This window comes from Brachyhypopomus gauderio, chromosome 12, assembly GCF_052324685.1.
Source record: "Brachyhypopomus gauderio isolate BG-103 chromosome 12, BGAUD_0.2, whole genome shotgun sequence".
NCBI classification, from domain to species: Eukaryota; Metazoa; Chordata; class Actinopteri; order Gymnotiformes; family Hypopomidae; genus Brachyhypopomus; species Brachyhypopomus gauderio.
Window position 1 is genome coordinate 3,031,649 of NC_135222.1, and position 27,467 is coordinate 3,059,115.

Below are 27,467 nucleotides of genomic sequence, written 5' to 3' on the forward strand. Positions count from 1 at the left end.
CTATGGAACAATGATGATACAAACATACGTGTGTGCTGTATCTCCAAACATGCAAAAATAAAATGTTCTAAAAACAAAAGAATATTTCAGACAGGATGTGACCTTCCCAATCAGTCTTGGCATGTGAAAATAAAAGATCTTGGAAGGAGAAAAAACAAAACGGTGGTTCAGTTCAGCATCAACATGCTTGTTTACATTAACAGCGACCTCTAGGGGTTGCAAGTGTTGAGGTAATGAGTGTCGTTTCAGCCCTGGCACGTTACAGTAGCTTGTGTGCCATCCTTCGAGTTACTTTGCTAAAACTGTTTTGTTCTTATTTGTGACGCCGTTGTGTTCAGATTAAATGTATTTACAAACGTGGGATTATGTGTAACGACAACATAAATGCCTATTTCATAAGGTCACATGTGAATGGAGAGTTTAGTGCTTTCGATGCCTAAACGCAAAGCGAATCTTTTATCGTATGCAGTTCACCTACGTTCACTGACACGTATTATGCCTACATTACATGTGTTACAGTTATGCATATGTTTATGTATACACTTTCAGACTATAGCCAATCTGTTGCCCTGCACAGCCGTCATCACCATTTGATGCTGGTGGACACAGGACAACGCATTACAGGGTGTCCTAGTTACTCAACGCAGCAGTCCACATGCTAAAATATTCAACCAGAAACGTTCGTGTTGTTTGAAAAATGTTTGAAATACATTTGTCATAAAGCTGTGTGTATACGACAAATCCATCTCAAGTACCTAGAAATATTGTATACAGCCGATGTATAAACAACAGACCATTTATAAATAAGATCATATCACATCGAGGTTATACAGGGGTTTTTTATGTCACATAAATGTAACAAGACGCGAAATATTTCTAAACGCTCTGACGAAATCAAACGTGTTCTACGTGTCGTCAAAAAGAGCGTTCGGCTGCGCGCGACCATCCTGCACGAGATGGCGCTCTTACACCACGCGTGTCTAATGGGCGGCGCAGCGGCGCCTCTCCGAGGGACAACCGTTCTTCGTCGTTTATGTACTGCTGGCCTGCTGGCCAATGTCAGATACGGGCATCCAGAACTTACTAGGGTCACGGCACTGTACAAAGCAAGCGAATTATGTTTAAAGGTACGTATGTATAAAATTCCAGGTGTGCTGCAGTTGACTGAGTAGTAAGAGATGTAGATGTTCAGATGTAGAGCCTCTATCTATCTATCTATCTATCTATCTATCTATCTATCTATCTATCTATCTATCTATCTATATATACACACACAAAGGTCAATCTTAGCCTCACCAAAATGTAACCCATTACTACTACTACTACTACTACTACTACTACTGCTGCTATCAATACTACTACTACTACTACTACTACTGCTATCAATACTACTACTACTACTACTACTACTACTACTACTACTGCTATCAATACTACTACTACTACTACTACTACTACTACTACTGCTATCAATACTACTACTACTACTACTACTACTACTACTACTGCTATCAATACTACTACTACTACTGCTATCAATACTACTACTACTACTACTACTACTACTACTACTACTACTACTACTGCTATCAATACTACTACTACTACTGCTATCAATACTACTACTGCTACTACTACTACTACTACTGCTATCAATACTACTACTACTACTACTACTACTACTGCTATCAATACTACTACTACTACTACTACTGCTATCAATACTACTACTACTACTGCTATCAATACTACTACTACTACTACTACTACTGCTATCAATACTACTACTACTACTACTACTGCTATCAATACTACTACTACTACTACTACTACTATCAATACTACTACTACTACTATCAATACTACTACTACTACTGCTATCAATACTACTACTACTGCTACCACTACTACTACTGCTATCAATACTACTACTACTACTACTACTACTACTGCTATCAATACTACTATTACTACTGCTATCAATACTACTACTACTACTACTACTGCTGCTATCAATACTACTACTACTACTACTACTGCTGCTATCAATACTACTACTACTCATACTACTACTACTACTACTGCTGCTATCAATACTACTACTACTACTACTACTGCTATCAATACTACTACTACTACTACTACTGCTATCAATACTACTACTACTACTACTCTACTACTATCACTAATACTAATACAGTGACATAATGACCTATTTATTCCACCTGCTCACTCTATTTCACTTATTTTTGTTTATTTATTTATTTGCTACAAAATAACTTCAAATGAAAGGAGACCAGTGTTACACGGAGCTGGGTTACACGGGGACTGTTACACGGAGCTGGGTTACACGGGGACTGTTACACGGAGCTGGGTTACACGGGGACTGTTACAGGACGCGGGTGTGTACGGCTGCGCCTGCATCCATAGCAACGCGACTGGTGTGGTGTCTGGTGGTGCTGGTGACACTGGGAGGAACAGCAAGGACTGTGAGCTACAACCCACGTCTCCGCCTTCGCAGTCTGGCCGCCACAGCGTTCATCTCCGCGAGCGGAACGCAGTTACCGTCATGGACGAAGCGGAGGATGGAGACGAGGACCACAGATCCCGGCAGCAGAGCGCGGGACAGGTTCGGAGGGTGGACAGCGGGGGCTTTCTCGACTCCTCCAAGATGAAGAATGTAACGCCAGGAGGGGGAGCAACGGCATCGGTGAGCAAGAACTCCAACAATGATTTCCGTCTCTCACGCGACAAGGAGCCCGCGCCTGTCTCGTGTGGAGGCGCCCCAGTCTCACCTCCGCTGTGCCAGGGAGATGCCCCCGGCCTTGGCGACTCGGTTAGCAGGGGCAGAGGAGACAAGACCGCTGGTACAGGCTTGAAGACCGCGGCTGCTGGGGTGGAAGGTGAGGATGACATCGGTATGAAATGTGTAATAAACGGAGATTGCAGGAGAGACGCTGCGATGAGCCTGCCTTCAACTCTGCGTAAGCAGCAGAAGCAGACAGGTGGACAAGCACCTGAAGACGACACAAAAACATCCGCGTGTCACTCCACAACCGCTAGCATGGACGGCTCCATTACTCCGGTCGGCTCCTTGACCCAGGGACAAGGGGCAGAGACCACGAGTATAGGAGCTACAACTGCCGGGGTCACCACTGCTTCGGATAAAAAGGACTCTCGAGTTTCCTTTTCAAATGCCCCAAGCAGAAAGCCGTCCGGGCCTGTTCAGGGCAGCGCGTGCAACCCAAACCAACAGTCCCCAAATCCTGTCACGATTACCAAATCTGAAGATGGACAGATCGCGGGGGATGATGGAGAACCCAGAGACAGTCAAACTTATATGCAGAAACAATTTAGTTCAATGCTTCAACCTGGAGTTAATAAATTCTCTCTGCGTATGTTTGGGAGCCAGAAGGCAGTGGAAAAAGAGCAAGAACGCGTGAAATCAGCAGGCAACTGGATTATCCACCCTTATAGTGACTTCAGGTAGGAGCTACACATGTAAATAACAGTCTGCGGAGGAAAATATAGGCTGCTCAGGTGAAGAGTTGGAAAAGCCAAGTAGCCTACTGTCATTATTATTATACCTCGGTCTATACTTTATCATGTTTAGTCTTGTCTGCAACAAACTATAATGTGATGTGTTATCATTGCATTTTCTAGTTTTGAATTATGAATTCAAAAAGAATTGGCTAATTTGTGTAATTACACATCATTTGCGTCTGTGTTAGAACCAATGCCTTTTCGACTAAGCATTGGGTTATGTGTTAGATTAATGTAACAACTATAGTGGAATATGTTGGCTTCGAATGAATTTGATAAGACACAAAGAGGGAATCGATCTAATTTCAAGGACAAAATACCTAAACTTTTTTGATCGTAGCCACACGCATATGTTATCAGAAGTGGGGAAAGATTCGTTAAATCTGGAAAAATTTCACATTAGACTACAAAGTCTTTAAGAGACAAGCCATTAAAACTTGTTCACGCACTTACATCCTTTTCTCCGCCATTGTCTTTATTGTACACAGTGCGCATTTATCATTCTAGTGTAATTCTTGGTTTAATTTTACTACGAGTAACCTCAGCCTAGATGTTTGAGCGACGTCTGTCACATCGCGTTGCTATTACACGTCGAAGTTTGTTTCGCACTGACGGGTTCGTTTGTTTTCTAACATCTCGCGCTCTGTGTTTAGTTCTCCTCTGTGGCCTATAGGCTCGTGATTGTGTCTCCGCGCACGGAACGAGGAGGGCGTTCCTCAATTGCCGTCGCCTTTCGCCAAATGGGAGATGCGTCGTTCACAAAACATTCGAAACCCATTACACTGTAAATAGCTTTGTAAGATCTTCTAAAGCGTCCCCTGTCGAGTGCTCCTACTATTTATTTTCTTTCTCGATTTGTTTTGGTGCACGCTTTTTTAAATAAGATCAAGTTTATTCTTTACCACAAAACAATCGTAGTCTTACATCACTTGTAATCATACGGATTGCTACTTTCTGTTATTTGTGAGCTGCACCGTTTCACCCATAACTGAACTCTCTTAAGAAATCATAGTGTAAAACAGGCAGAAGTAAGAAGATTAAGATTTGTCTTTTTGACTTCGTATTCAGCTAGTGATGAAATGAGCATATTCTGACGGGGAATTGGCTACTGATAATAAACATACCATGCTGGTGACTTGCGTTAGAATGGTAATAAAGGAGCGTATATAAGTTTTTGATTTCAGCACCAGGGACAGCTCTATCGTCATCGATAAACATTGAACGCCCTTTAAAAGAAACCATAGTCACCAGGATTGTTCTGCTTAATATCTTAATTTCTTCACCTTCGTGCCGATGTACGTCCTTGTCATGACCTTGCACAGTGTGATAACACAATATAGAACCTATACTTGGTACATATATTAGCCTCTCCTTACCACCAAAAATATTATAGCACGCGAAGCATTTGGAATCGGTTCTGTGACGCCTCGCTTTCGGTGTCTCTGTGCACGTTTTCAAGGCTCGGGTTATTTATAGGGTGTAACCCTGGAGTCTCTCCGAATGCCAAGGGACGTGAACAAAGCCATCCAACTGTCGTAAATGTCCGCCTGTTTGCCGAACAGAATTGACCTAAATCACCATGGATTGTTTGGCAACGGCAGAATATAGTTTTATGTTTAACAACTTAAAATTACAATCATACATCAAATATGAAGTAATAATTGCTGTTTAAATTACAAATAATTTGACATTTTCATTTGAGCAGTCAGGAAGCGCTTAACTATATCAGTGCTAATCATATTTTTGTTATTCTGGCCATGATGAACGAGGCCGTGTGTTTTCATGATCGTCGCGTGCGTTGCTGTTATTCGGCACGTTCATTTGACAGGATCCTCAAGTCAGTGCAGCGATTTACAGCTCACACGTATTTAGTATTTAGGTCTATTTTAAAGTCTTATGTGTGTATGTCTTTGCACTGTGTGTGACGTCGAGATGCACAACTGCCAGAATGTTAAGGGGAAAATCAATTCGTTTTATTTTTTTCGTTTGGAGTGGTCATTTTTAGGCTGTAGTGTAGCCTCTCTTCCTGTCTGTGGTGCTGACTTTAAGCCTTCACTCACGTGCCTGTCATAATGCCATCCTTATTTAGACCATGCTGTCAGAATTTTGTCTTTCTTGACACATTTGATTTTTTCGCTGCTTCCCCAAGTGCATCAAGTGTTGCTGGTTCATGCACCTAAAAATACATCCTCTGGGTTGTTTTCTGCCTTCTGAGGCTTTTGAAGCTCAATGGTGAAAGCAACGTTGTTGTTGTTGTCTTAAATACGTTCCTTAGCACATACTAAGTATTAACATCACACTATGTACTGTACAATCACTGACATCTGGTTGTTTCAAAATATGACTTCCTGTACGTCTTTTGCATTCTTGTCTTCTGGCCACTGTAAAACCACTCCCCTAGGCTTCATTCACTTACATGAAGGCCTTTGTGATTCCGTCTGCACCCTGTAGGTTCTACTGGGACTTCACAATGCTGATGTTTATGGTGGGCAACTTAATCATCATTCCTGTGGGCATCACCTTCTTCAAAGAGGAGACCACCACTGCTTGGATTATTTTCAACGTGGTGTCGGATACTTTCTTCCTCATGGACCTGGTGCTCAACTTCCGCACAGGCATCGTCTTCGAGGACAACACCGAGATCATTCTGGACCCCAAGAAGATCAAAAAGAAGTATTTGCGGACGTGGTTTGTGGTGGACTTCATCTCGTCTATCCCGGTGGATTATATTTTCCTCATCGTGGAGAAAGGGATGGACTCCGAGGTTTACAAGACAGCCAGGGCTCTGCGGATCGTGCGCTTCACCAAAATCCTCAGCCTGTTGCGTCTCCTCAGACTCTCCAGGCTCATCCGTTACATCCATCAGTGGGAGGAGGTGAGTGGAGTCTTTATCTTGCACCTGGCTACACACATGAAGATGCACTGGGCTCCACTGTGACATTTTAACAGCCGCTGGATGTTGGTCATGTGACCAGTCACAGCACGCTCGATGTCTGCATTAAAACATGCTTTGTCCAACTTCATGGCATGACAGAGAACATTAGCTGCATGAATCCAAAGACTACATGAGGACCAAACGTTTTATTTACCTCTAATCCTAGCTATGCAGCACTGTTGTTTGCATCTATTTTATTTGCTAACAGTTTAAGAGCTTACCATGCATGGAAGGCAGGGCAGTAAAATCCAATATAAATGTGTGGCACTAGTTTAAATGGACACTGCACATAACCACAAGCTCAGAGGAAATCTACGATGTCGAATTATTCCTGGAAATGAGACTAATAAACTATGTTTGCTGCTCATAGCAGGACATAAACGTTAGTTGTCAAGATCACCATTCAGGAGCTGAGAAAGGTGTTAAAGTCAATCATCTCAGTGTCCTGCTCACGTTACACCAGTGCGTCTCCAGAACCTGAGGCTCTAACACCATGTCCAGGTGGACCTGTACAGTTTGATATAACTCTGCCGACAAAATGTTAGACTAACCTTTTGTCACCATGATAAAAAAAAACATCACACCCAAAAATACCTTTCTACTTTACATTTAAAATTATTGCAATGAATATGGAGTAGACAAATTACACTGGGCAACAAAATTTGAAGCTTTCTTGATCACAAAGCAAAATAAGTGGACCTGTTTATTGTTTTACGCTGATCTTGAATTTTTAGGATTCTTCTATTACAAATGGTCTTTCAGTGCATACGTTTTACAGTAGTTCCATATTACTTAGTTATAAAGAAGTGCATTATTACACTTAATATGTGCACAAATATACTTCTGAAATGTATAGTGTAAGACGTTTGCCTATATTTGACCTCAGGAATATCCCTCTTTAGTGTCCAGCAGATTTCCACCAACACAGAAGGGCTCTATTTGCCTTGGTACCACTGTGCCATACTACACATGATGACGTAGGAGTATACTACTACAAAACATAAAGATGGCTGATAAAGACATAAATACATACTGAACATAATTGCACACTTATAGAGCATAAAGGGGGTTCATGAAAAGTGGCAGTGATAAAGGTGTGATGTGCTTACGAACCCCATATCTGTTTACCCACTCTGCACTAGCCAGATCATTCCTTATTCCTCTTTCTCTTATTCAACGGTGTACCAATAGAAGCAAATTTAGATTTGCAGTTTTACAAAAGTACCAATTACAATGACCTCTCTACTTTAGCTTTAGGCTAAAAGTCTGATCGGAGGCCACAGCAGTGCACAGAATCCTATCCACAAAGTGATGGCAGCAAACAAAATGGCTGAACGACCAACTCTCTTCTCTTCCCTCAAGATTCTTCTACGCTCCATTCTAAGTTAGTGCAGTGCAGTGCAATCCTGTAACAGCACCAGAGAAGATAAAGGCCTTTCTTGGATTGTGGTCTGCCATGAAACTGCCTCCTGACACCATGTAATGTTCTGCAGTTTTTTTTGTGGAAGGCTCTCCTCATTGTGCCAAGTGGGTGCCCACAGAGCTGGCCACAGAGGAGCAGGAAGAGCACACATCTCCACCGGTCCTCCAAGGCCTCCACAGTCACTCTCACATCTGCGCTTGGGAAAAACACACATCACTGCAAGTTCCAGAAATGGGGACCAAAACTGGGTTTCACCAGGAAAGATACACAGGGAAGTCTTTGCGCATGAAAATGAGAGTAAAGATAATGAATAATGATAATAATAAGATAAGAGAATGAAAGAAAAGAAACCAAAAGCTAATTCAACAAACTCTCAGAAAGTTGAAGGTGGGACTAATGTTCATATTGTAACACTGCCAGTACTGAAGTACTAGTAAGGGACATATTGTCACGAGATGGTAACGCCTTTACCAGTTTTACAGTGACGTTTTCAGATTTTTTAAAATTCTCATGTGATTTAAACCCATCTGTGTTAAACCATCTTTCTTCCTCGGTGGACTTGCCTCAAGTCTGTTTGATCAGTAATGGTATTCAGCAATCTCTGTTGTGGTTTAATTGAACACTGGATTCAGGTAGTTAATTAGGCTTTAGGGGTTAATTAATGTAGCTTGAAATAATGACTTGTCTTAAACACTACAAACATGAGTACATCTTAATGCAGCAGTATTGGAAGTGCAGACTCTTGTAACAGATGGTAACCTTTGGGAACACCAGTATGCTATTAGAAATGTAATACCCACACTGAATACTAGCCTTCAATTTCAATACAGTTTCAATGAAGTCACACTGACTCATTGTTAAATGCTTTCAACAGTTTGACGACGTCTCTCCTGATTACACAGTGCCACTGTGGCTCGAGCATGACTAGTCATTACTCAATCAACCTTCCGTCTCAACCAGTGACTTTAGCTTTGCTACTATCATTAGACTACATTGCGGAAAACACTATTTCTTTGATATCCAGAACCGTAATAATCCTGGCCGGCGACTGTGGTTAACCGCATCGTTTTCGGCACCAGTTAATAATGAACATCAGGAGACTGCGAATAATCCAGCGTCCAATATGTCAGTGATTGTTATGGCACGTTAGTGCTGCCGTTCATCTGGACGTGGGGTTAAAAGGATTGTAAAATCCGCACTGTTCACATAAAGAAATTCGCACTGGGGGCTTAAAGTCCAGAATAAAAACAGTCTATTTTATCTGTTGCTCCTCAGTCTGTTAATATAAGTAATATGGCTGCATCGTCTATCTAGTGAGGCGCAAGTTACTTCCTACTGGAAGAGTCATTTCAAATGTGTCAGACTAGAGAAGTCGAGCATGCCGTTTTATACCCATCTCTTTCTGAGCCTCAGAGGGACTGGGTTGCTTGGCTGGTGTTATTTACCTTCTACAGTCGGTCAGTTGTGGTTTCCACCTATTTCTAAGATCAGTTCTACCCAGGACTGCAGGCCCTAGTCAGCAGACAGTTGTGTGATAAAACTATGACCTTGTCTCTATATGAGAACTCTATAGCCCGGTTGCTATCTAGGGCACTTGGCTTTTCTCAGGTGTGACGAAGCCTTTGGCTCCAACAATGGGGAAGTGTCTCCACTGCTCTGCGAACTGTCCTAAGGCGTGACACTGGATTGGAGCCAGAGCTCTCGGAGATAGGAGGAGGCTTCTCCACTTTGTAACCACAAACAAACTGCACACACTCCTGGACACTGTTCCCCTTGACTCTGGCCTCAATGTTCCATGGGCTGCCTGAACACCAGATGTTCACTACCTGAACACTGCCTGAACACTACCTGAGCTCTGCCTAAACCCTTCCTGAACACTACCTGAACACTACCTGAGCTCTGCCTAAACCCTCCCTAAATCCTACCTGAACACTACCTGAACACTGCCAGAACCCTGTCTGAACACTGCCTGAACACTACCTGAGCTCTGCCTAAACCCTCCCTAAATCCTACCTGAACACTACCTGAACACTGCCAGAACCCTGTCTGAACACTGCCTGAACACTACCTGAGCTCTGCCTAAACCCTTCCTGAACACTACCTGAACACTACCCAACACTGCCTGAATACTGCCTGAACACATGAAACCTAATAATAAGCGGCATTTCAAATTGTGACCAATACTAACTAGTCTCATGTTAACACATATAGAGGTTATGCATTTAAAAAAATTACGGCTAGCCTTTACGGGTCAGAGGATAATAACATAAACACAATAAAAACCACAATAACAAACAAACAAGCAAACTAATTATACCGGTGTTTCAGGCTTATATTACTGGATTGAAACCCCCACGACCTGCACCAGTTCCGAGCCTCCTGTCTGTCCCTCCGTCTGAGATGAGTTCTCTGGTTGGCAGATCTTCCACATGACCTATGACCTGGCGAGCGCTGTGATGCGAATCATCAACCTGATTGGCATGATGCTGCTGCTGTGTCACTGGGACGGATGTCTCCAGTTCCTGGTGCCCATGCTACAGGACTTCCCCTCCGACTGCTGGGTCTCCCTCAACAAGATGGTGGTAGGTGCAGCAACCTCGAACACACTGCAGAACGTCCAGCTCACTGCAGCAACCTCGAACACACTGCACAGTCTCTGCATTTCTCAAACCAGTAGTTAAAATGTGATGTTAAACATGTAAGTTTTGCTACATTTTTTTTGTGATTTAACCCTTACTGTGTAGCTGACAGGTTCATGTATCTCTGTCAAGCATTATCAAGGCTTTAACATTAAACAGCACGTTCACAAGCAATGTGAAAAGCAAATGAGCAGACTTGGTCTGGTCTGGATGCCGACAGACGGCAGAATGTCTTATGGACTTTGACTCCAGCGCTTCGTACAGTTTTGTTCATGGCTCAGAAACAGTTAAAATTTACACTCTGCTCTGTCTTCCCCTTTAGTCCAATCTGTCTTTACCCTCTGGGGTCCAGATTAATTGTTGATGTTTAATTAATATGTAGCTCTCTGTATATCTGAACTTTTCTCATTTCTATATTAATAATGACTAATAATTAATATAATTGATCATGTTGCTGGTATTGGAGTAGACCTCTATGGGTTTAGAAGGAAGATGCATTTACATTAGTTTGAGTCACAGTTGTTTTTCCCCCAACTACCTGTACTTGAATATTGTCTATGGCTCCTTCACCCATCTCTTAGTGTCACACCCTCAGCCTCCGACTGGCCTCCTACGGACTACATTCCCCACAATCCTCCAGCTCTTTCCTTATTCCATGATTATTAGTTGCACCTGCGTTTTGTTGTCTCCCTTATCATTCCGTATATACATGAGGTTACCTCCCTGTTTGTTGTTGTGAAGTCTCATTTGTCTCGTCTAGTGTTTCTCGTCTAGAGAAGTCTCGTTTGTCTCGTCTAGTGTTTCTCGTCTAGAGAAGTCTCGTTTGTCTCGTCTAGTGTTTCTCGTCTAGAGAAGTCTCGTTTGTCTCGTCTAGCCGTTTCTGTGTGTTTACCTACTTTTTGTTTTCCCATTCTAACTTATGCCTGTTTCTCTGTCTTATGCTTTTGTGCCTGCTCTGTTTATGAGTAATCTGTGTTTTGTTTTGTATTTTTGCCTCTGGCCATTGCCTGTCTTTTGACCCTTTGTACATTAAAACCTCCATCTGTCTTCCGAGCATGATGGTTAGTCATCGTACTTCCCCGCTGTCTCAGGAAACGAGTTATAACACTCATGAAGAGAAAGCGCAGCTAAACCTCCCAGGCCCTGTCACTTAGCGCGGAGGGCGTGGCTCTCCCTTGCCACCGTCCACCGCATAACCCACGGCTCCGCTCTCACCTTCGTAGGTACTCCTGACGCCCCGCTGGTGTGAGCGTTCTTTTAGCACAGCGAGGTACAAACCCGGACATCATTTGACATCAAATGAAAATGGTCTTCATCCAAAGAAAAATCAATCGTTTCTGTCACACTCTAATTGTAGAAAAAACATGTTTCTAGAACATGTCAGAACAGATATATGCACGTTTATTTGCAATACTTTAGTCCCACTCAGATATGTGATGCAGAGATAATAGCTGGCCAGTGTCATCAGGGTTTGACAGCGTTAATCTTGTGGTATGTGGCGGGTGGGGTGGGGGTGGGGGGCAGATGTCATCACCTGCTCCTCTCACCTATTTCATCCTGCCAGTGCCAGAGTCTTACTGCCCCTATCCACCACCCACCCACACACCCCACCCTCCACCCCTGCTGGTGAATCTCCATGTGCTACCTCCATCATCTCCACCCAGTAACAGTGGACTTTTGTAGGGCAGGACCTAAACTCTCATGAGTGTGGATGGGATGGAATTGGACAGTTTCTATTTTCTAATGAATTTCTCCTGAAGTACTTTAGAACTCAGTAAGCTTACACGGGTTAGCATGTGTATCCCAGCTCACTCTTAGCAGCGGTATCCCGCTAAATCTCCAGCTCGTGTTTGCCCCACCAGTCGATAAAGCAGGGGCAAATGTGTTGCCCTCTTGCCAATCTATAGGCTTTTCCACTCAGCGAACAGGCACCTTACATGCAGGTAAGGGTGCAAGCAGTGATATTTCTTTCAGTCCTAGCGCAAAAGCCACCTCCGACATCTCTGGTCTGCACTGACTTGTGTGGACTGGCTGCTCGGCGCTGCTCGGCCGCGTGGCTGGTGGCGAACAGATCACACAGGTCCTTCTAGATCTTACGTTGGCTGAGATGTGGTAAAGAGGGAATACACATGTACAACTTGTTTCCCCAATTCTGCAGTTGAGTCCTATGAAACTGAAACTGATCTGTAAATTTATGGAAAACCTGCATGGTGGGACTGAATGAAGACCGATGTTATGAAGATGTTATGAAGATCGATGTACGAAGCAGTGACTGGCGATGCAAGCTACTGAAAGTGGGAAGCATAGTTGCAATTTAACATATCCAAGGTGAAAAAATAAGTGCAATATGGATTTTCCTCAAGGACAGCAGTGTGGCTGCATAAGAGTAGTGCTTTGTACAAGTGAGACCTTTTCCCTGAACGACTAATACAATTACCTCAAGAAATCCCTATGAACAAGGAAATGAACAATACATTTTTAGGAACTTACATATGTCTAATCTAGATCTAAATCTAGATCTAAATCTAGATCTAAATCTAGCTACATGGTCTTGGTGTAATTTGCACAGTACCTCACTTCCAGTTGAACAGATCAATGCTACTCAAATAAACCCCTTTGATCTTCTTTGATCCATCTGGACCCTGTGATCTTTGACACAGCATTTTCTAATACATCCATAATGCACAGAACCCAAAATAATCACTCCAGTAGAGCCTTGCCACTCAAATATTGTATTTCCTTTATTGACTGTAAGACCAGATGTGTGAAAGGTTAAATGCTCGATTCCACCTAAATGCAGATTTGCAATATTAATCACCCAATCTCTTTCTTTCTCATTCTCTCTCTCTTTCTCTTTCTTTTTCTCTCTCTCTCCCTCTCTCCACCTTCTCATATGTACAGACGCTTGCACACGCAAATTCACTAAAAGTGTGAATTAACTAAAACACAAAGGCTAGCAGGCAGGCAATCACAGAAAAATGTCTTGAATTACAGCTAATTAGGCCTAATTATTTATTCAATTATGTGATCCATTGCAATGGCCTCACTGAGTCATTAGAACACATGAGAGTAAAGGACCAAATACATTTCAGTCTTTTCTTCTGTCTTTAGATCCTGTACAATCTAGCCAGATGTTCAGTGACCTTCAGTGAAGTAGTCTATGGTTTTATTCCAGTATGGCCAAGCTTACGGAGCAACTGGATGGTTTTCTTCTCGTTGCTCATGGAGGCTACACCACCTCAGGGCTGCTTAAGCTACAACAGCTGCAGTTCTTGACTTGCTTTGACCCCTTCATCTCTTAATCTAATCTAGTGCTAATCTAACTGCGCTTGGGCCCTTGCCTTTTTGAACTGATTACGTGGTTATTACATGCTTGCTTAATCTCATGGTTTCAAGATGACCCTTTGGCGACAGAAATGTTGGCGCTGGAGGGAAACACAGGCGAAGTCGAGCGTGGACCGCAGTGATCGAACGAGAACGTTTACATGTTGTCTCCCCGGGCATGTGCGAAGTCTACCGGCATCATGCTGCTGTCCTGCGGTCCAGTCATGCACCGATCGATGCTTCCCGTGCGGCTTCAGGGCACTGCTGCAGTCCCGTGGACCTGGCCTATCGACGAAGCGGATTGATCTGAGCACAGCCGATCCTATGGGATCGGTTTCAGAGTGCAAACAACTACAGGAGGATTCAGATACAATATGTTAGTTATGCTAGCTTTAGCCGTATGCTCCCTTTGGCTGGTCGTTTGCCTCTTCGGGTTTGTTTTGGGTTTCCTGTAGTCTTCACGGCGAAAAGCGGCAACGTGTTGGCACTAGTGTTGGGTCTGGGGAAGAAGCACTCCAAACAGAGAACACTCTGTCCCCTTCTGGGTTTTCTCAATGAGCCCTTTAACAGCCTCTCAAAAAGGACAAGAACAAACCTCTGGACCTACTTGGTCCTGATTGCAGTGTCTTTCTCACATTAGCTGGTTGAAATATTGCTTTTGCAAATGCGAAGTCGTCTCTACGGACGCGTGCCAAATGGTTATGAACACTTGCTTTGCTGTGTTGGTTGCCCACCTCTGTCACCGGCTGAAGGTTGCCATGTTCTGGTGTCGCTCCTCGGGCAGTGATCCAGGAGGACGATTTCACTGCAAACCTCAGCAACATCCTTTCGCCCAGGCAGCTCCCCTAATTACCCATCAGCCCTCCATGCAATGTTCCTCTCCCTAGATCTCATTTAGAGTCGATTGCCTCCTTGACTTTACCCCCACAGTACGGGTGTGCTCATCGACTCTACTAAACCCCCCTTGAGTTGCAATAAATGCAAATTTTGATGAGGAAATTTGGAGTTGAACTCATCAGGCGGATCCAGGAGAAATCAGTCTCTCGCAACGAGGGTGCGGTCTGCTGGGAGCCGACGTCTACGAGAGAAGGAGGCAGCGGGTCCATTTTAAGGGCTTGACCACTGGTTTAAAACTAAGAATGGGTGTGAGTCATGAATAAGTCAGGTGAGAACAGGATCAGAGCACAGACTTTAGGGTTTTTAAGCACTGGGATTTTTTGTTTGTTTGTTTACGTTGGTTTATTTATTATTTTTTTTACGAGAAGAGCTCCTACCAAGACAACGTATGAGGTTTTGCATCATAGACAAAGCCTTTGTAAGGCACTGGCGCTGATCCAGATACAGTAATACCCCCTGTACCTTTTCTGTGTCTGTGTTTCTCTGTGTGTGTGTGTGTGTGTGTGTGTGTGTGTGTGTGTGTGTGTGTGTTTGTATGTGTGTGTGTGTGTGTGTGTGTGTGTGTGTGTGTGTGTGTGTGTGTGTGTGTGTGTGCAGAACGACTCGTGGAGTGAGCTGTATTCCTTCGCCCTCTTCAAGGCCATGAGCCATATGCTGTGTATCGGCTATGGCCGGCAGGCCCCGGAGAGCATGTCTGATATCTGGCTCACAATGCTAAGCATGATCGTGGGAGCCACCTGCTACGCCATGTTCATCGGCCACGCCACCGCCCTCATCCAGTCGCTGGACTCCTCCCGCCGACAGTACCAGGAGAAGGTGGGTGTTGCCCCGCACACACGCCCCTCCCTTTCCCCCCCTCCCCCTTCCCACACACCTGCCGACGCCCGTATCACGGGGCGCCGTTTGATCTCCGCAGATCAAAGGAGACCGCCGTCGCCTGTTTAGCGCCGAACGTGTGTTCGCATCAGCGGCCGAGAACTCTGGGCATCCTCCCCGATCTGTCACCCCTCTCGTCTGATCCGTTGCTAGCTCCGCCTCCCGTGCTGATTGGCAGGCCCTTTGATGCTGATGCTGGCATCTGGCGTTTGTTTACTGCAGCGTGGCCACTTTGCAGGGCCTCTCCTCGCGTCATTGGCTATTTGGCGTGCCGTCAGACTTCTTCCACACTTGTTTTGGTTCCGCTTCTTCACAGGCGTGGATTCCCCTCCGCCGTTTTCCTGGAGTGCAGCAATCATTGTGTTTTCTGGGTCACAGAGGGACCTCAGAGAAAGACACTGTATCTCCCAATGCACCGAGACTGCCAGGGAAGAGACAGTGATGTGAATACCATAGATATTATAGAAGAGACAATGATGCAAACACCATAGATATTATAGAAGAGACAGTGATGTGAATACCATAGATATTATAGAAGAGACAATGATGCAAACACCATAGATATTATAGAAGAGACAGTGATGTGAATACCATAGATATTATAGAAGAGACAATGATGCAAACACCATAGATATTATAGAAGAAACAGTGATGTGAATATCATAGATATTATAGAAGAGACAATGATGCAAACACCATAGATATTATAGAAAAGACAGTGATGTGAATACCATAGATATTATAGAAGAGACAATGATGCAAACACCATAGATATTATAGAAGAGACAGTGATGTGAATACCATAGATATTATAGAAGAGACAGTGATGTGAATACCATAGATATTATAGAAGAGATATAGACTCTGCTCTCACTTCCTTATATACACATGTGAGACACACATGTTAACAACCCACATTTCACCCCTCTGAAACATCTACATGTGCCACCTATTAGTTGGAGGTACAACTTTACCGTGAATTTATTACCCATGAGTGCAGCTGATGAGACTGACCTTTCAGTCTGTGCTGCTTGGTAAGACCTTGTCTAGCCATGTCTATAACATTATGTGTCATTCTGATGTGGATAATCTGGTGTGTTATACATTCAGTGGGATGGCTGTACACCACAGGCTACCAGTACATCACTCAAAACAACCACAACAGCCAAACAACTTATAATGAGATTGATCAGAAATGAAAGCGTGTTGAAATGTGAGGCACCACTAGGATGTTGGTGGGCCTTGCTTGTACAGTATGCACACAAAGGGAGTGATAAATGAACTTGAACTTTTAAGTGGATGTTCACTGAGGCAGTTGTTTTCTTGTCACATATTAAGCCTTGGTTTGTCCTTTTTACAGGGATTCCCTTGTGCAAATCCTTGTTTTTGCTGTTAATATAGCTTAGGCTTAATCTATATCAGGAAACATGACCTTCCTTGCAGTATAATTACCAAAATGAAAAGTCCTTTCCCATAATCCCCCCCACCAGCTCCCATAATCCGATCCACCAGCTTCACCAACAGAGTCTGGCTGCACTGGCATGGCTGACGTGTGCACTCTGTAGGTCTTCGTACCCCCACAGGCGGAAGGATCTTCTCTTTACATCGTCCTGCACTGCTGTGGCGTGACTGGCACACAGACATACCTAGATGTCTGATAACCAAATGACTGATGCACGCATATAACCAGGCGACCGTCTGATACCCCAACGGCTGATACCCGGACACCCCCAGCCATCCATCTGATACCCAGACGGTTGATACCCCCGGTGCAACTTGCCTGCAGTCTGATACCAGAATGGCTATCGCAGTTCAGACACAGAATGGTCGCAAGGGCCTGGGCTAAAGGCATTCTTCAGACAAGATAAGACTCTGTCTCCATGGCTTAGAGCAAACATGCACAAGGGTTTCTGTGCATGGTGGGGGAGTTCTCATCCCAGACCCGTACCAGGACCTGGGTATCAATACACTATGACTGCAAGCTGGTATAAGACAATGGAGTTCATCTTACATTCAGATGTGGCAGAGAGGCATTTATAGTGAACATGTGTCAGATGAGAAGAAGCTTTGTCAGGGTGCTTTGTATTGGATGGTGTGGACACAGACGCTGGACACGAGTGTTTACACTTCCAGTTTGATTTTCCAGATGCACGGTGTGTTCAGCAACAACAGAATGTTCTGCAGTGTATTCTACACTCTTAGACTTGAAAGCACAGCTCATTCACACAAGCACATGGACAGACAGACACACACACGCGTGCGCGCGCACACATGCACACAAAGTGATACGGAGATATAAAGATCTGTGGTCTATCTATAGCCTCTGCTTGACTCACTGGCACCATGGTCCACTTCAACAGAATGTGTGTGTGAGTTTGTACGCGAGTGTGTGTGTGAATGGGTGTGTGCATGCAATGCGTGTTTGTATATGTGAGTGTATATTTCAGTCCCCGTTTTTACACAAAACTGCAGTGCAATGACACAGACACACACTGTCCGTTGCTGACCCACCGCCCCACCCTCTTGCCCAATCACGTCAAAGTCTTCCACTGCTGTGTAAGTACTGACACCCTGCAGTGCCCTGCCCTGCCAGAGGGTGGCGCTGTGTTGGGTACATCAGCCCTTACATAACAGCATCGTTCTCTCTGACTGCTGACAGCGATGATGAAACAGTGTCCCCTCCACAGTGAGAGTCTTTAGAAGGTAAATTAGCTTGACTCACATCAGGCCAATCAGCCTCCAGTACCCAGGGGACGTGCAAGTCTCTTAGCAATCTTGCTGAGACTTATTGATTCTGTATCAAACGGCCATGTGAAATTACAGTCACCCCCTATACTTCCAGTGAGGTATTTAGAGCCACACACAAGTGATCCTGGACAAGACATGGTGCTGCCACGAATTCTGGCTGTGTTTCCATGTACTACAGTTAGAAAAGTAGCATCATACGTTTACAGGGATGAACACCTTACAGGTATATGGTATAAAACCATCCTAATAAAAGTGAAAGTGATTAATTGTGATTAAAGTAATTAATCAATATCACAAAAAACTAAACAAAAATAAGGCCTAAAACGAAACTATTAAACAACACAACAGTGGAATAATTTCCAGAAAGCAACCATACGACTAGAGACAAAGTCAGTTTAACACAGATCTTCCTAAGTACACAAACAGCAATGGCACAGTGAGATACTCTTCTCCCTGGCTGTGAGGTGTGGGTACGCTCAGCCCGGTGAAGACACGCAATATCTGTGGCTGTCCTCCAATAAGGAGACCTGTGAGATTGCCTCTAGACGAAGGGCGATTGCTTTTCCTGTCTTTGAGCCACAGATGATGTGATGACATCCATAAATCTTTACTATACCCTGTCAAAGTTAAATTCACTTACCATAAAAATGTCAATACGGTGACATTTAATATGATTACTGTAGCAGTATTATGCTCTTTAATGTAGAAGCCATGTTATCATTATACAAGTAAAGATTATAGCTAGGATGCTGAGTTGAAGAGGATTATGTACAACACCTCCATTATGACTGAGGTGGGTAAGCTGGAGTGGGGCGGGAGTCTGGAGCCCGTCAGGAGGGAAAGGGCCCCACATGTGGACTGTTTCTACAGCAGCTGCAGAAAGACTTTGACTTAAATGCAGCTGACTGTGTTTGACTGTTCGGTGTAAACTTTCCTTCTTATTTCAGACCTGATTAAACGAACCACAGTGAAGGAGGGACATCTGTGTTGATCTGATCGAGAGAGACAGACAGTAAATTACTGACACTTTGTCCAACTTAGTGAATTAGCCTGGACGCGGTTGTGCTTGGACTGGGACTCCGTGTGAGTGAAGCAGTCTCCTCCGATTAAACTGTCCTTATTAAAGACACTTTCCTGTGGTTCTAAGAATTAATTGTAATTGTGATCCTGTTGAGCAGGAAAAGAGTAGAGGGTTTCTCATCTTGGAGTATTGGACAGGCAGACGCCAGCATGTGTGCATAAGGAAGGGCGTTTAGAAGACTTTTGGCTTATTTGGCTCAGCTCTTTGACAAAGCTCTTATGCAGTTAAGATTAATTAATTAAGATTCAATTAGATTAGTACTGCATGCAGATTATAGTGACAAAAGGTTTCAGGAAATTGTTTTTTAATAGGGATTTCCATCATTTCACCTCCCATCATCAGCTTTCTCTGCTAGAGAGAATGATGTAATACTGTAAGTTGTGTGTGTGTGTGTGTGTGTGTGTGTGTGTGTGTGTGTGCACGCGCTTTATTTATTTGTGTCTAAAATGAAACATATTGCGCCCATCTCAAGACCATACACACACAAACATATGTGTATACACTCACTGGCCACTTTATTAGGTACATTTTGCTAGTATCTGGTTGGACCTCCTTTTGCCTTCAGAACTGCCTTAATCCTTCATGGCAGATTCAACAAGGTACAGGAAACATTCCTCAGAGAGTCTGGTCCATATTGATATGATAACATCACACAGTTGCTGCAGATTTGTCGGCTGTACATCCATGATGTGAATCTCCCGTTCCACCACATCCCAGAGGTGCTCTATTGGATTGAGATGTGGTGACTGTGGAGGCCATTTGAGTACAGTGAACTCACTGTTGTGTTTAAGAAACCAGTCTGAGATGATTCACACTTTATGACATGGTGCGTTATCCTGCAGGAAGTAGCCATCAGAAGATGGGTACATTGTGGTACATAAAGGGATTGACATTGTCAGCAACAATACTCAGGTAGTCTGTGGCGTTGACACGATGCTCAATTGGTACTAATGGGCCCAAAGTGTGCCAGGAAAATATCCCCCACACCATTGCACCACCACCAGCCTGAACTGTTGATACAAGGCAGGATAGACATGTTTTCATGTTGTTGACACCAAATTCTGACCCAACCATCTGAATGTCGTAGCAGAAATCGAGACTCATAAGACCAGGCAACGTTTTTCCAATCTTCTATTGTCCAATTTTGGTGAGCCTGTGTGAATTGTAGCCTCAGTTTCCTGTTCTTAGCTGACAGGAGTGGCACCCGGTGTGGTCTTCTGCTGCTGTAGCCCATCCGCCTCAAGGTTTGACGTGTTGTGTGTTCAGAGATGCTCTTCTGCATGCCTCAGTTGTAACAACTGGTTGAGTAACTGTTGCCATTCTATCAGCTCGAACCAGTCTGGCCATTCTCCTCTGACCTCCGGCATCAACAAGGCATTTGAGCCCACAGAACACTGGATATTTTGTCTTTTTCTGACCATTCTGCGTGAAAATCCCAGTAGATCAGCAGTTTCTGAAATACACAGACTAGCCCGTCTAGGACCTACAACCATGTTATGTTCAATGTCACTTAATTCACATTTCTTCCCCATTCTGATTCTCCGTTTGAACTGCAGCAGATCGTCTTGGCCATGTCTACATGCCTAAATGCATTGAATTGCTTCCATGTGATTGGCTGATCCTTCGAAATACACACAGACTATATATATTATGTGAGAGAGAGAGAGAGAGAGAGAGAGAGAGAGAGAGAGAGAGAGAAAGAGAGATGCACACTAAAGTCTGCACAATGACCAGATGTAAAATGGAAGGAGAGAGCAACAACAACCATGTCAGAGTGCGTTTCTCAAAATGAGTGTGAGATCTTCCAAACACTTGCCTCCTGCCACTGTGAGAGATGTTACATGGAGTTTAGAGCAAGATGTTTAGAGTGTAGAGCATCACTCCACTGGCGTGAAACCTGCGGTTAACAAGCACCTCGGGAGAAGCCGCCACATCACAATACACATTATCTGCCTTCCAGTTTGTGTTCCTCTGGTAAACATTTTCTAATGACATAGAGAAATGCTTTTACACTAAACTCACGACTGAATAATGCTGAAATGCCTTATGTTTAACCTGCAGGATTTATAGAACGAGAGGCTGACATTTTGTTTTAGCATTTCTTTTTTAATTAAGTAATCAATCGAAGTGCTTCATGAGCTGCTTTACTGATTCTCCATGGACGGTGGAGTGGACGGAATCTGTTCATTTCAAACGAAGGAACATGACTTCCTGAAAGGGGCGGATCCACCGCTGCTATGGAAACGGTATCAGAGCTGTTGTCAGGCCTGGAGGGATTGACCTGTGACCTCAGCATGCATGAGAATTCCTCTCATGTGGGACAGAGCTCAGCTTTTTAATGCTCACACTCACATCTTCACTTAGGAACAGGGAAAAAGGTCCATAGTTATATAAGCTGTTATATAACACTGTCTTAAACTGGTGAGGAACTTGTCTTAAACACATCAACATTGTTTCACATGTGGCTTGGTATTTTGGGATTTACCCGGAAAGGCTGATCATGTATGACACGTTTCCTTGTGCATGACATAAAACATTAAATGCCAGTCGGCAGCCACATTGTTAAATATTTAGCAGGATAGCAATGAAAATGTCACGTGCCGTTTCACGTGCGTTCCTCCGCTCTGCCAACCTCAGAAACCCACGTGCTGCCACACCTGCTATAAATGTCTCCTACAAATGCTAACATAACATCTCACTTTGATGTATCCTAAAATCAAAACAAAGCCCATTCAGCAAACAACCTTAAGTTGTCTCTCAAATTCTGTAGCCACGTAATGATAAGCCGTGTGGTTCCTGCCCAAGCCATGGAAATTCACAGCCTGTTCTAAATGCTCTAACATGCAGAAATGGCCTGAAAGATCTCTGACTTCTGTTTGGCGTCTCCCTTCTTCTGATCTCCTCAGTACAAGCAAGTAGAACAGTACATGTCCTTCCACAAACTTCCAGCAGACTTCAGACAGAAGATCCACGATTACTATGAGCACAGATACCAAGGCAAGATGTTCGATGAGGAGAGTATTTTGGAGGAACTAAATGAACCGCTGAGAGAGGTAAAATTCTACTATAATCATTATAAACTAATCAGGAAATCGAGTTAGTTTGTACATATATGATATCTTTAATCAGTGCATGGCTTTAGACGATTTTTCTGAGATATTTTTCTCCCCCTCACAGGAAATTGTCAACTTCAATTGCCGTAAGCTGGTGGCGTCCATGCCATTGTTTGCAAACGCAGATCCAAACTTCGTGACAGCCATGTTAACAAAGCTGCGATTCGAGGTCTTCCAGCCAGGGGATTATATCATTCGGGAAGGAACGATTGGCAAGAAGATGTACTTCATCCAGCATGGAGTTGTGAGCGTGCTTACCAAGGGCAGCATCGGCATGAAACTGTCTGATGGATCTTACTTTGGAGGTAAGGATAGAGATTTCATATTTCGCTATGCCGTTCTTGTTTTGACTAATAGAATTGAAGTAACCAATGGAGTGGTCAAATTAAAAGATTTAACCAATGAAATGATTTTGTCTGGCTGGAAAAAAAAACTTGAGATAGAAGAAGAGGACTGGGAAAAAATGGCAGGAGGGCTATAGGTTTGATGCGTGTGGTTTTCGAGTCAAGCTAATATTTTTGTGGCATTTCATATTTTCTATTTGCAGAGCAATGTGGATGTTCTTGGCTAAGTAAAAATAGAGCATTGATAAACCTCAAATGACACTAAAATCTTTCACAAAACCGTGCGCTGTTCCCACCTCTGCCTTCTCCGCAACAAAGATCTCGCTGCCAGTCAGCACGATCCTGGAAGCCAGCAGGAACGCTGATGATCCACAACACAGCTGAACCGTTACAGCACAGCCCAGAGGAAAGGGCCAGAGTTCACCATGGCATAGGACACGCTAGGAGCTGAAATCATGAACGGAAAGCCGAGGATACAAAACACATTAATAAGGCTGATTAATAACATCTAATTAGTTGAACTGAAAGGCAGTGACAGAACAATTAGTATTGTCAACTGTGGAGATTCCCATTCCAAAAACCATTAGGGCATTAGGATTAGGTAGTCAACTTTTTCAGTGTGTGAGTGTGCAGGACTTTATCAGGATGCCAGCATAATTTTCCATGGGTTTTCCTTAATTACATTGTCTAGCCCATACGGTTGCGTTAAACTAAGCAAATGGATGACTCTTCTGATTTCTCTTGTCGAAAATGAAAACGGCAATATAAAAGAGATTTAAGTAGGTGACACATGAATTTAAAATGCATTGGCATTTTAAAGGCACAAGGCTTCTTGCCCCAAAATAGCCTCACCTGCTATTGTGTAGGATTGTGTCTTTTCCAGTGTAGGAAAAGACAGCAAGGCTAGCTGGAATGCTTCACAAGCTTGTGTCCTTCTTTATACAAGAAGCATCATTATTCTCCTCAACTGAGCAGTAAACATCACATCAGAACCCCCCCCCCCCCCCACACACACACACACATAAACAAATCATACCCTTTACCTCACGCAGTGATAAAAGTTAATACTTACCCTCATAATTTAGATTTCTTTCCAAAGAATAAAGGTTTGTAGCATTGCAAATCACCTTAGCTCGCTCTCTACCTTTAAGCAAGCATAACACATAATACAAGGTGTTTTCGTGTACGCTCTGAGCAGGCTTAAGTACTATGATGACGGACGCTCCTTGGCTTGACATTACCTGTGAAATGTCACCTTTACATTTGTATGCTGTCCTGAAGTATATGCATCTTACAATTAATAACAGTGGAGTGTTGCAATGTGGTGGAAATGCCTGTTCTTGTAGCTATGACTAATGTTTGTTGCCTCGTATGTATTTATTGAGAAACACATCATAAATCCATATGTGTGGACCATAGCAGATTTTTTTTTTTACTGAGATACAGTGGCAGTAAGAAACCAAACATTTATTGAGCTTGACAGCTTGCACACTGTCCACTTTTCTTCTCAGCACAAAGATCTTTGCTAGCAACAGTAACAGTAGCGGTATCGATATCAGGTGGCGAGAACCAGAGCCAGCACTCGCGTTTGAAGCGTGTCCCCATATCTGTCCGGCCACATCCCACTTGTAAAGTGCTTTCTTGACCGTGCGATAATTGGACCGGCTCCTCCCAGCTCCAGTGCCACCTCAACGACCTTGCCGACTCTCGAGAAGTGGAGAGGGGGTAAATGAGCAGGCCAGCTGAAGCTATTGTGTGCCAGCATAAGTTCTCAAGCCTGGTCAGGACTAGTGGTCTAGCGTTAAGATAATCTGAAACGACTACATAGTATTCAAAGACACACGTGTCTTATCGCGCTGCAGAATTTACCCCATAGTGGCATTTGCAGGGGGGTGCGGAGCTGGAACGGACCGCACCGTCGATGACGTGAAGTGGGGCAAAAAAAACCCGCTGCAGACGGCGTTCTGCTCCTGCAGGCAGAACTTCACCCGTACTGACTTCCAGTAAAATGTCCCGTCTGTGTTCCCGTCAGAGATCTGCCTGCTGACCCGCGGGAGACGCACGGCCAGCGTGCGGGCTGACACCTACTGCCGACTCTACTCTCTCTCTGTGGACAACTTCAACGAAGTTCTGGAGGAGTACCCCATGATGAGGAGAGCCTTCGAGACTGTGGCTATCGACAGACTAGACAGGATAGGTGAGGGTGGGCGGGGCTATCTTTCTTTTGTTATCTTTCTTTCCATCCACCCATTCATGAGTGTTTATTTCTGTGTGTTTATAGATGACATGGCAACATAGCCAATACACAACAATAGGTCACGTGGGAGATGATTATTATTAGATATTTGATTATTCATGAACGATATTAAGATGTAGAGATTAAGATGTTTAGATTCAAGACTTGATTTGGCAGTGGCATTTCCTCGCTGCTTGTTTGTTTTTACAATGGAAACCCAGTAGCAACAGTATGCAAACATTCAATTTGCTAAGCGATGCAGGCCTCCACAGCCCCCTCCCCCCTCCCCGCGACTTCCTGGTCTCCCAAGGTCAGTGTGCTGCTTGATGATGTCACTCTGTCACATGACCACCTCAGCTGTTTACCAAGGGCCCACACAGCAGCTTCCCTCGCCACTGTTGCCATGGCAGCCACATTCCATACACGATCAGCTCAGCCAGCAGATGTGTTTGGATTCCAGACAGCGACGGCTCGCTGCTATGCTAGACCCGCCTTTGGACGTTTGGCATTAGACACTGCTATGGGAAGTGTTAGCGAGACTGTGATAAACCGAGCTAAATAAAGGTTAGCGGTCTTCGTGCTTTCTCGGCAGTGACGCGAGTCCTGCGTTTCCCAACAGTGAGGCAATATTCAGCGAAACATGGAGCGAGTCCCGAACACGCACGTGCCTCCTCGACTCGGCGCTTTGAAAGGCAACAATTTGGAACCACACCCTTGCTCCACTTCCTCTTACACTATTGACTTTAGCAACACGGGAAGGTGGATGCAGAGGGCTTGGGTTACCGGTGGATGGGAGAGGCAGCGGTGCGTGTCAGAGGCCAGGGTAGAAGAGCGGGACAGGGAGGGAGACTGCCAGGCTCCTCCCTGGGGGTGGTGGGCCATTTCAGAGATAGCCATGTTCCTCCCAGGAGCAGCAGTCATGGTGTGGCCACATGCCCACGCTCATGTTAGTATTAGCAGCATCAGAACTTCAGTAGAAAGTAGACTCAATGGGGGTTCAGCATTCTCCTGTAGTCCTAGGATATATCCTTTCTGAAACCCATGTAGCACTGAACAAGTGGTCAAGGCCTACGATGGATGGATGGATGGATGGATGGAGAGATAGATCGAATATCTAACTCTAATAATATTAATTATTATTAGAACTCTAATTAGTGGAGTAAAGACCTCACTCAATTTTTACTAGCATGTACAACACTATAATTTCATAATTATAAGGAGTGTTATATACAATATGCAGTATATATTATCCCTGTGCTCCTTTTCTCTCTTCCAGGCAAAAAGAATTCCATTCTGATGCACAAAGTCCAACATGACCTAAACTCTGGAGTGTTTAACAACCGTGAGAATGAGTTGATTCAGGAGATTGTGAAGTATGACCGAGAAATGGTGAAACTGGTGGACCTGCAAAGGCCCAGGGCCATGTCCATGACTGCGTCCACCCACGGTACCATGGTCCCTGGCCAGCCACCAACCAGCTCAGCCATCGCCAGTCTCCAGCAGGCTGTAGCAATGAGCTTCTGTCCCCAAATGGCAAACCCTTTGGTTGGCCACGGAAGTCTCCAGTCTCCCCAAATGGTGCGTCGATTCCAGGTGGTCCAGAACGTGTCCAGTCCTGGGACGCAGATTCCTCCTGGCTCCCAGTTCTCCACAGCAGCTCTGGCCTCAGCTCTCGCCGGCACGCCCATGCAGAGCCCCTTGGCCGCCGGCAGCCGAACGTTCCAGTATGGCTCCAGCCCCATGGGGGTGCCGTCGGGATCCCAGCTCTCCCTGGTGCAGCAGCACACCCCCAGCCCCACTTACAGAGCTGCAGGGCCCAGGAGCACAATGAACCAGGACGCTCGGGCCCTCTCGGCCTCCCAACCATCACTGCCCCAAGAGGGGGTGCAGGCGGCCGCTCCGAGTCCAGTCCCTTCCACCCGAGTGTCCACCACCTCCATTGGACCAGCTCAGAACCTCCCCATGGCCCTCAGACCTGCTATTCCTTCCAGGATGACGCTTCAGCACCAGATGTCCGTTGGAGCGTTCCCACCTGCCGCCCTCCCACAGATGAGGTCAATCCCGGACTCGGGACTACCGAAGAAGGATTCGGTGACGAGCCTTCCAGACACGGACCATCCCGTCAGATCTAGATTATCTTCTAATTTGTGATCTTGATGGATCTGGGGAGGGGGGGGGTGGATCTAGGGGGATGGGTTTGGGGGGATGCTGATGGATCCTGTGTTCAGCAGGATTTGACCTGTTTTAGTCATAACGTGGCTCTCACTATGAGAATGTATGTAATGCTAATGCTGCCAAGAGGGAGTGA

The 27,467-nt window shown here is 44.6% G+C and overlaps 1 protein-coding gene across 1 annotated transcript; it reads left to right on the forward strand.

The window, feature by feature from the left end:
- The first annotated feature begins 2,454 nt into the window (after positions 1 to 2,454).
- LOC143528641 (potassium/sodium hyperpolarization-activated cyclic nucleotide-gated channel 2-like) lies at positions 2,455 to 27,324 on the forward strand. Its single transcript, XM_077024437.1, has 8 exons — positions 2,455 to 3,486; positions 5,995 to 6,418; positions 10,322 to 10,483; positions 15,359 to 15,577; positions 22,373 to 22,519; positions 22,644 to 22,884; positions 24,956 to 25,120; positions 26,436 to 27,324. Exons 1-8 carry the CDS (start codon positions 2,570 to 2,572, stop codon positions 27,308 to 27,310), a joined length of 3,150 nt encoding a protein of 1,049 aa, XP_076880552.1. The 5' UTR covers positions 2,455 to 2,569; the 3' UTR covers positions 27,311 to 27,324.
- The last annotated feature ends 143 nt before the right edge of the window (positions 27,325 to 27,467 follow it).

Coding starts and splice junctions, on each gene's coding strand:
- LOC143528641 (XM_077024437.1), top strand. CDS start 2,570: ATGGACGAAGCGGAGGATGGAGACGAGGACCACAGATCCCGGCAGCAG. Junction 22,885..24,955: donor TGATGGATCTTACTTTGGAG/GTAAGGATAGAG, acceptor TGTTCCCGTCAG/AGATCTGCCTGCTGACCCGC. Junction 25,121..26,435: donor CGACAGACTAGACAGGATAG/GTGAGGGTGGGC, acceptor TCTCTCTTCCAG/GCAAAAAGAATTCCATTCTG.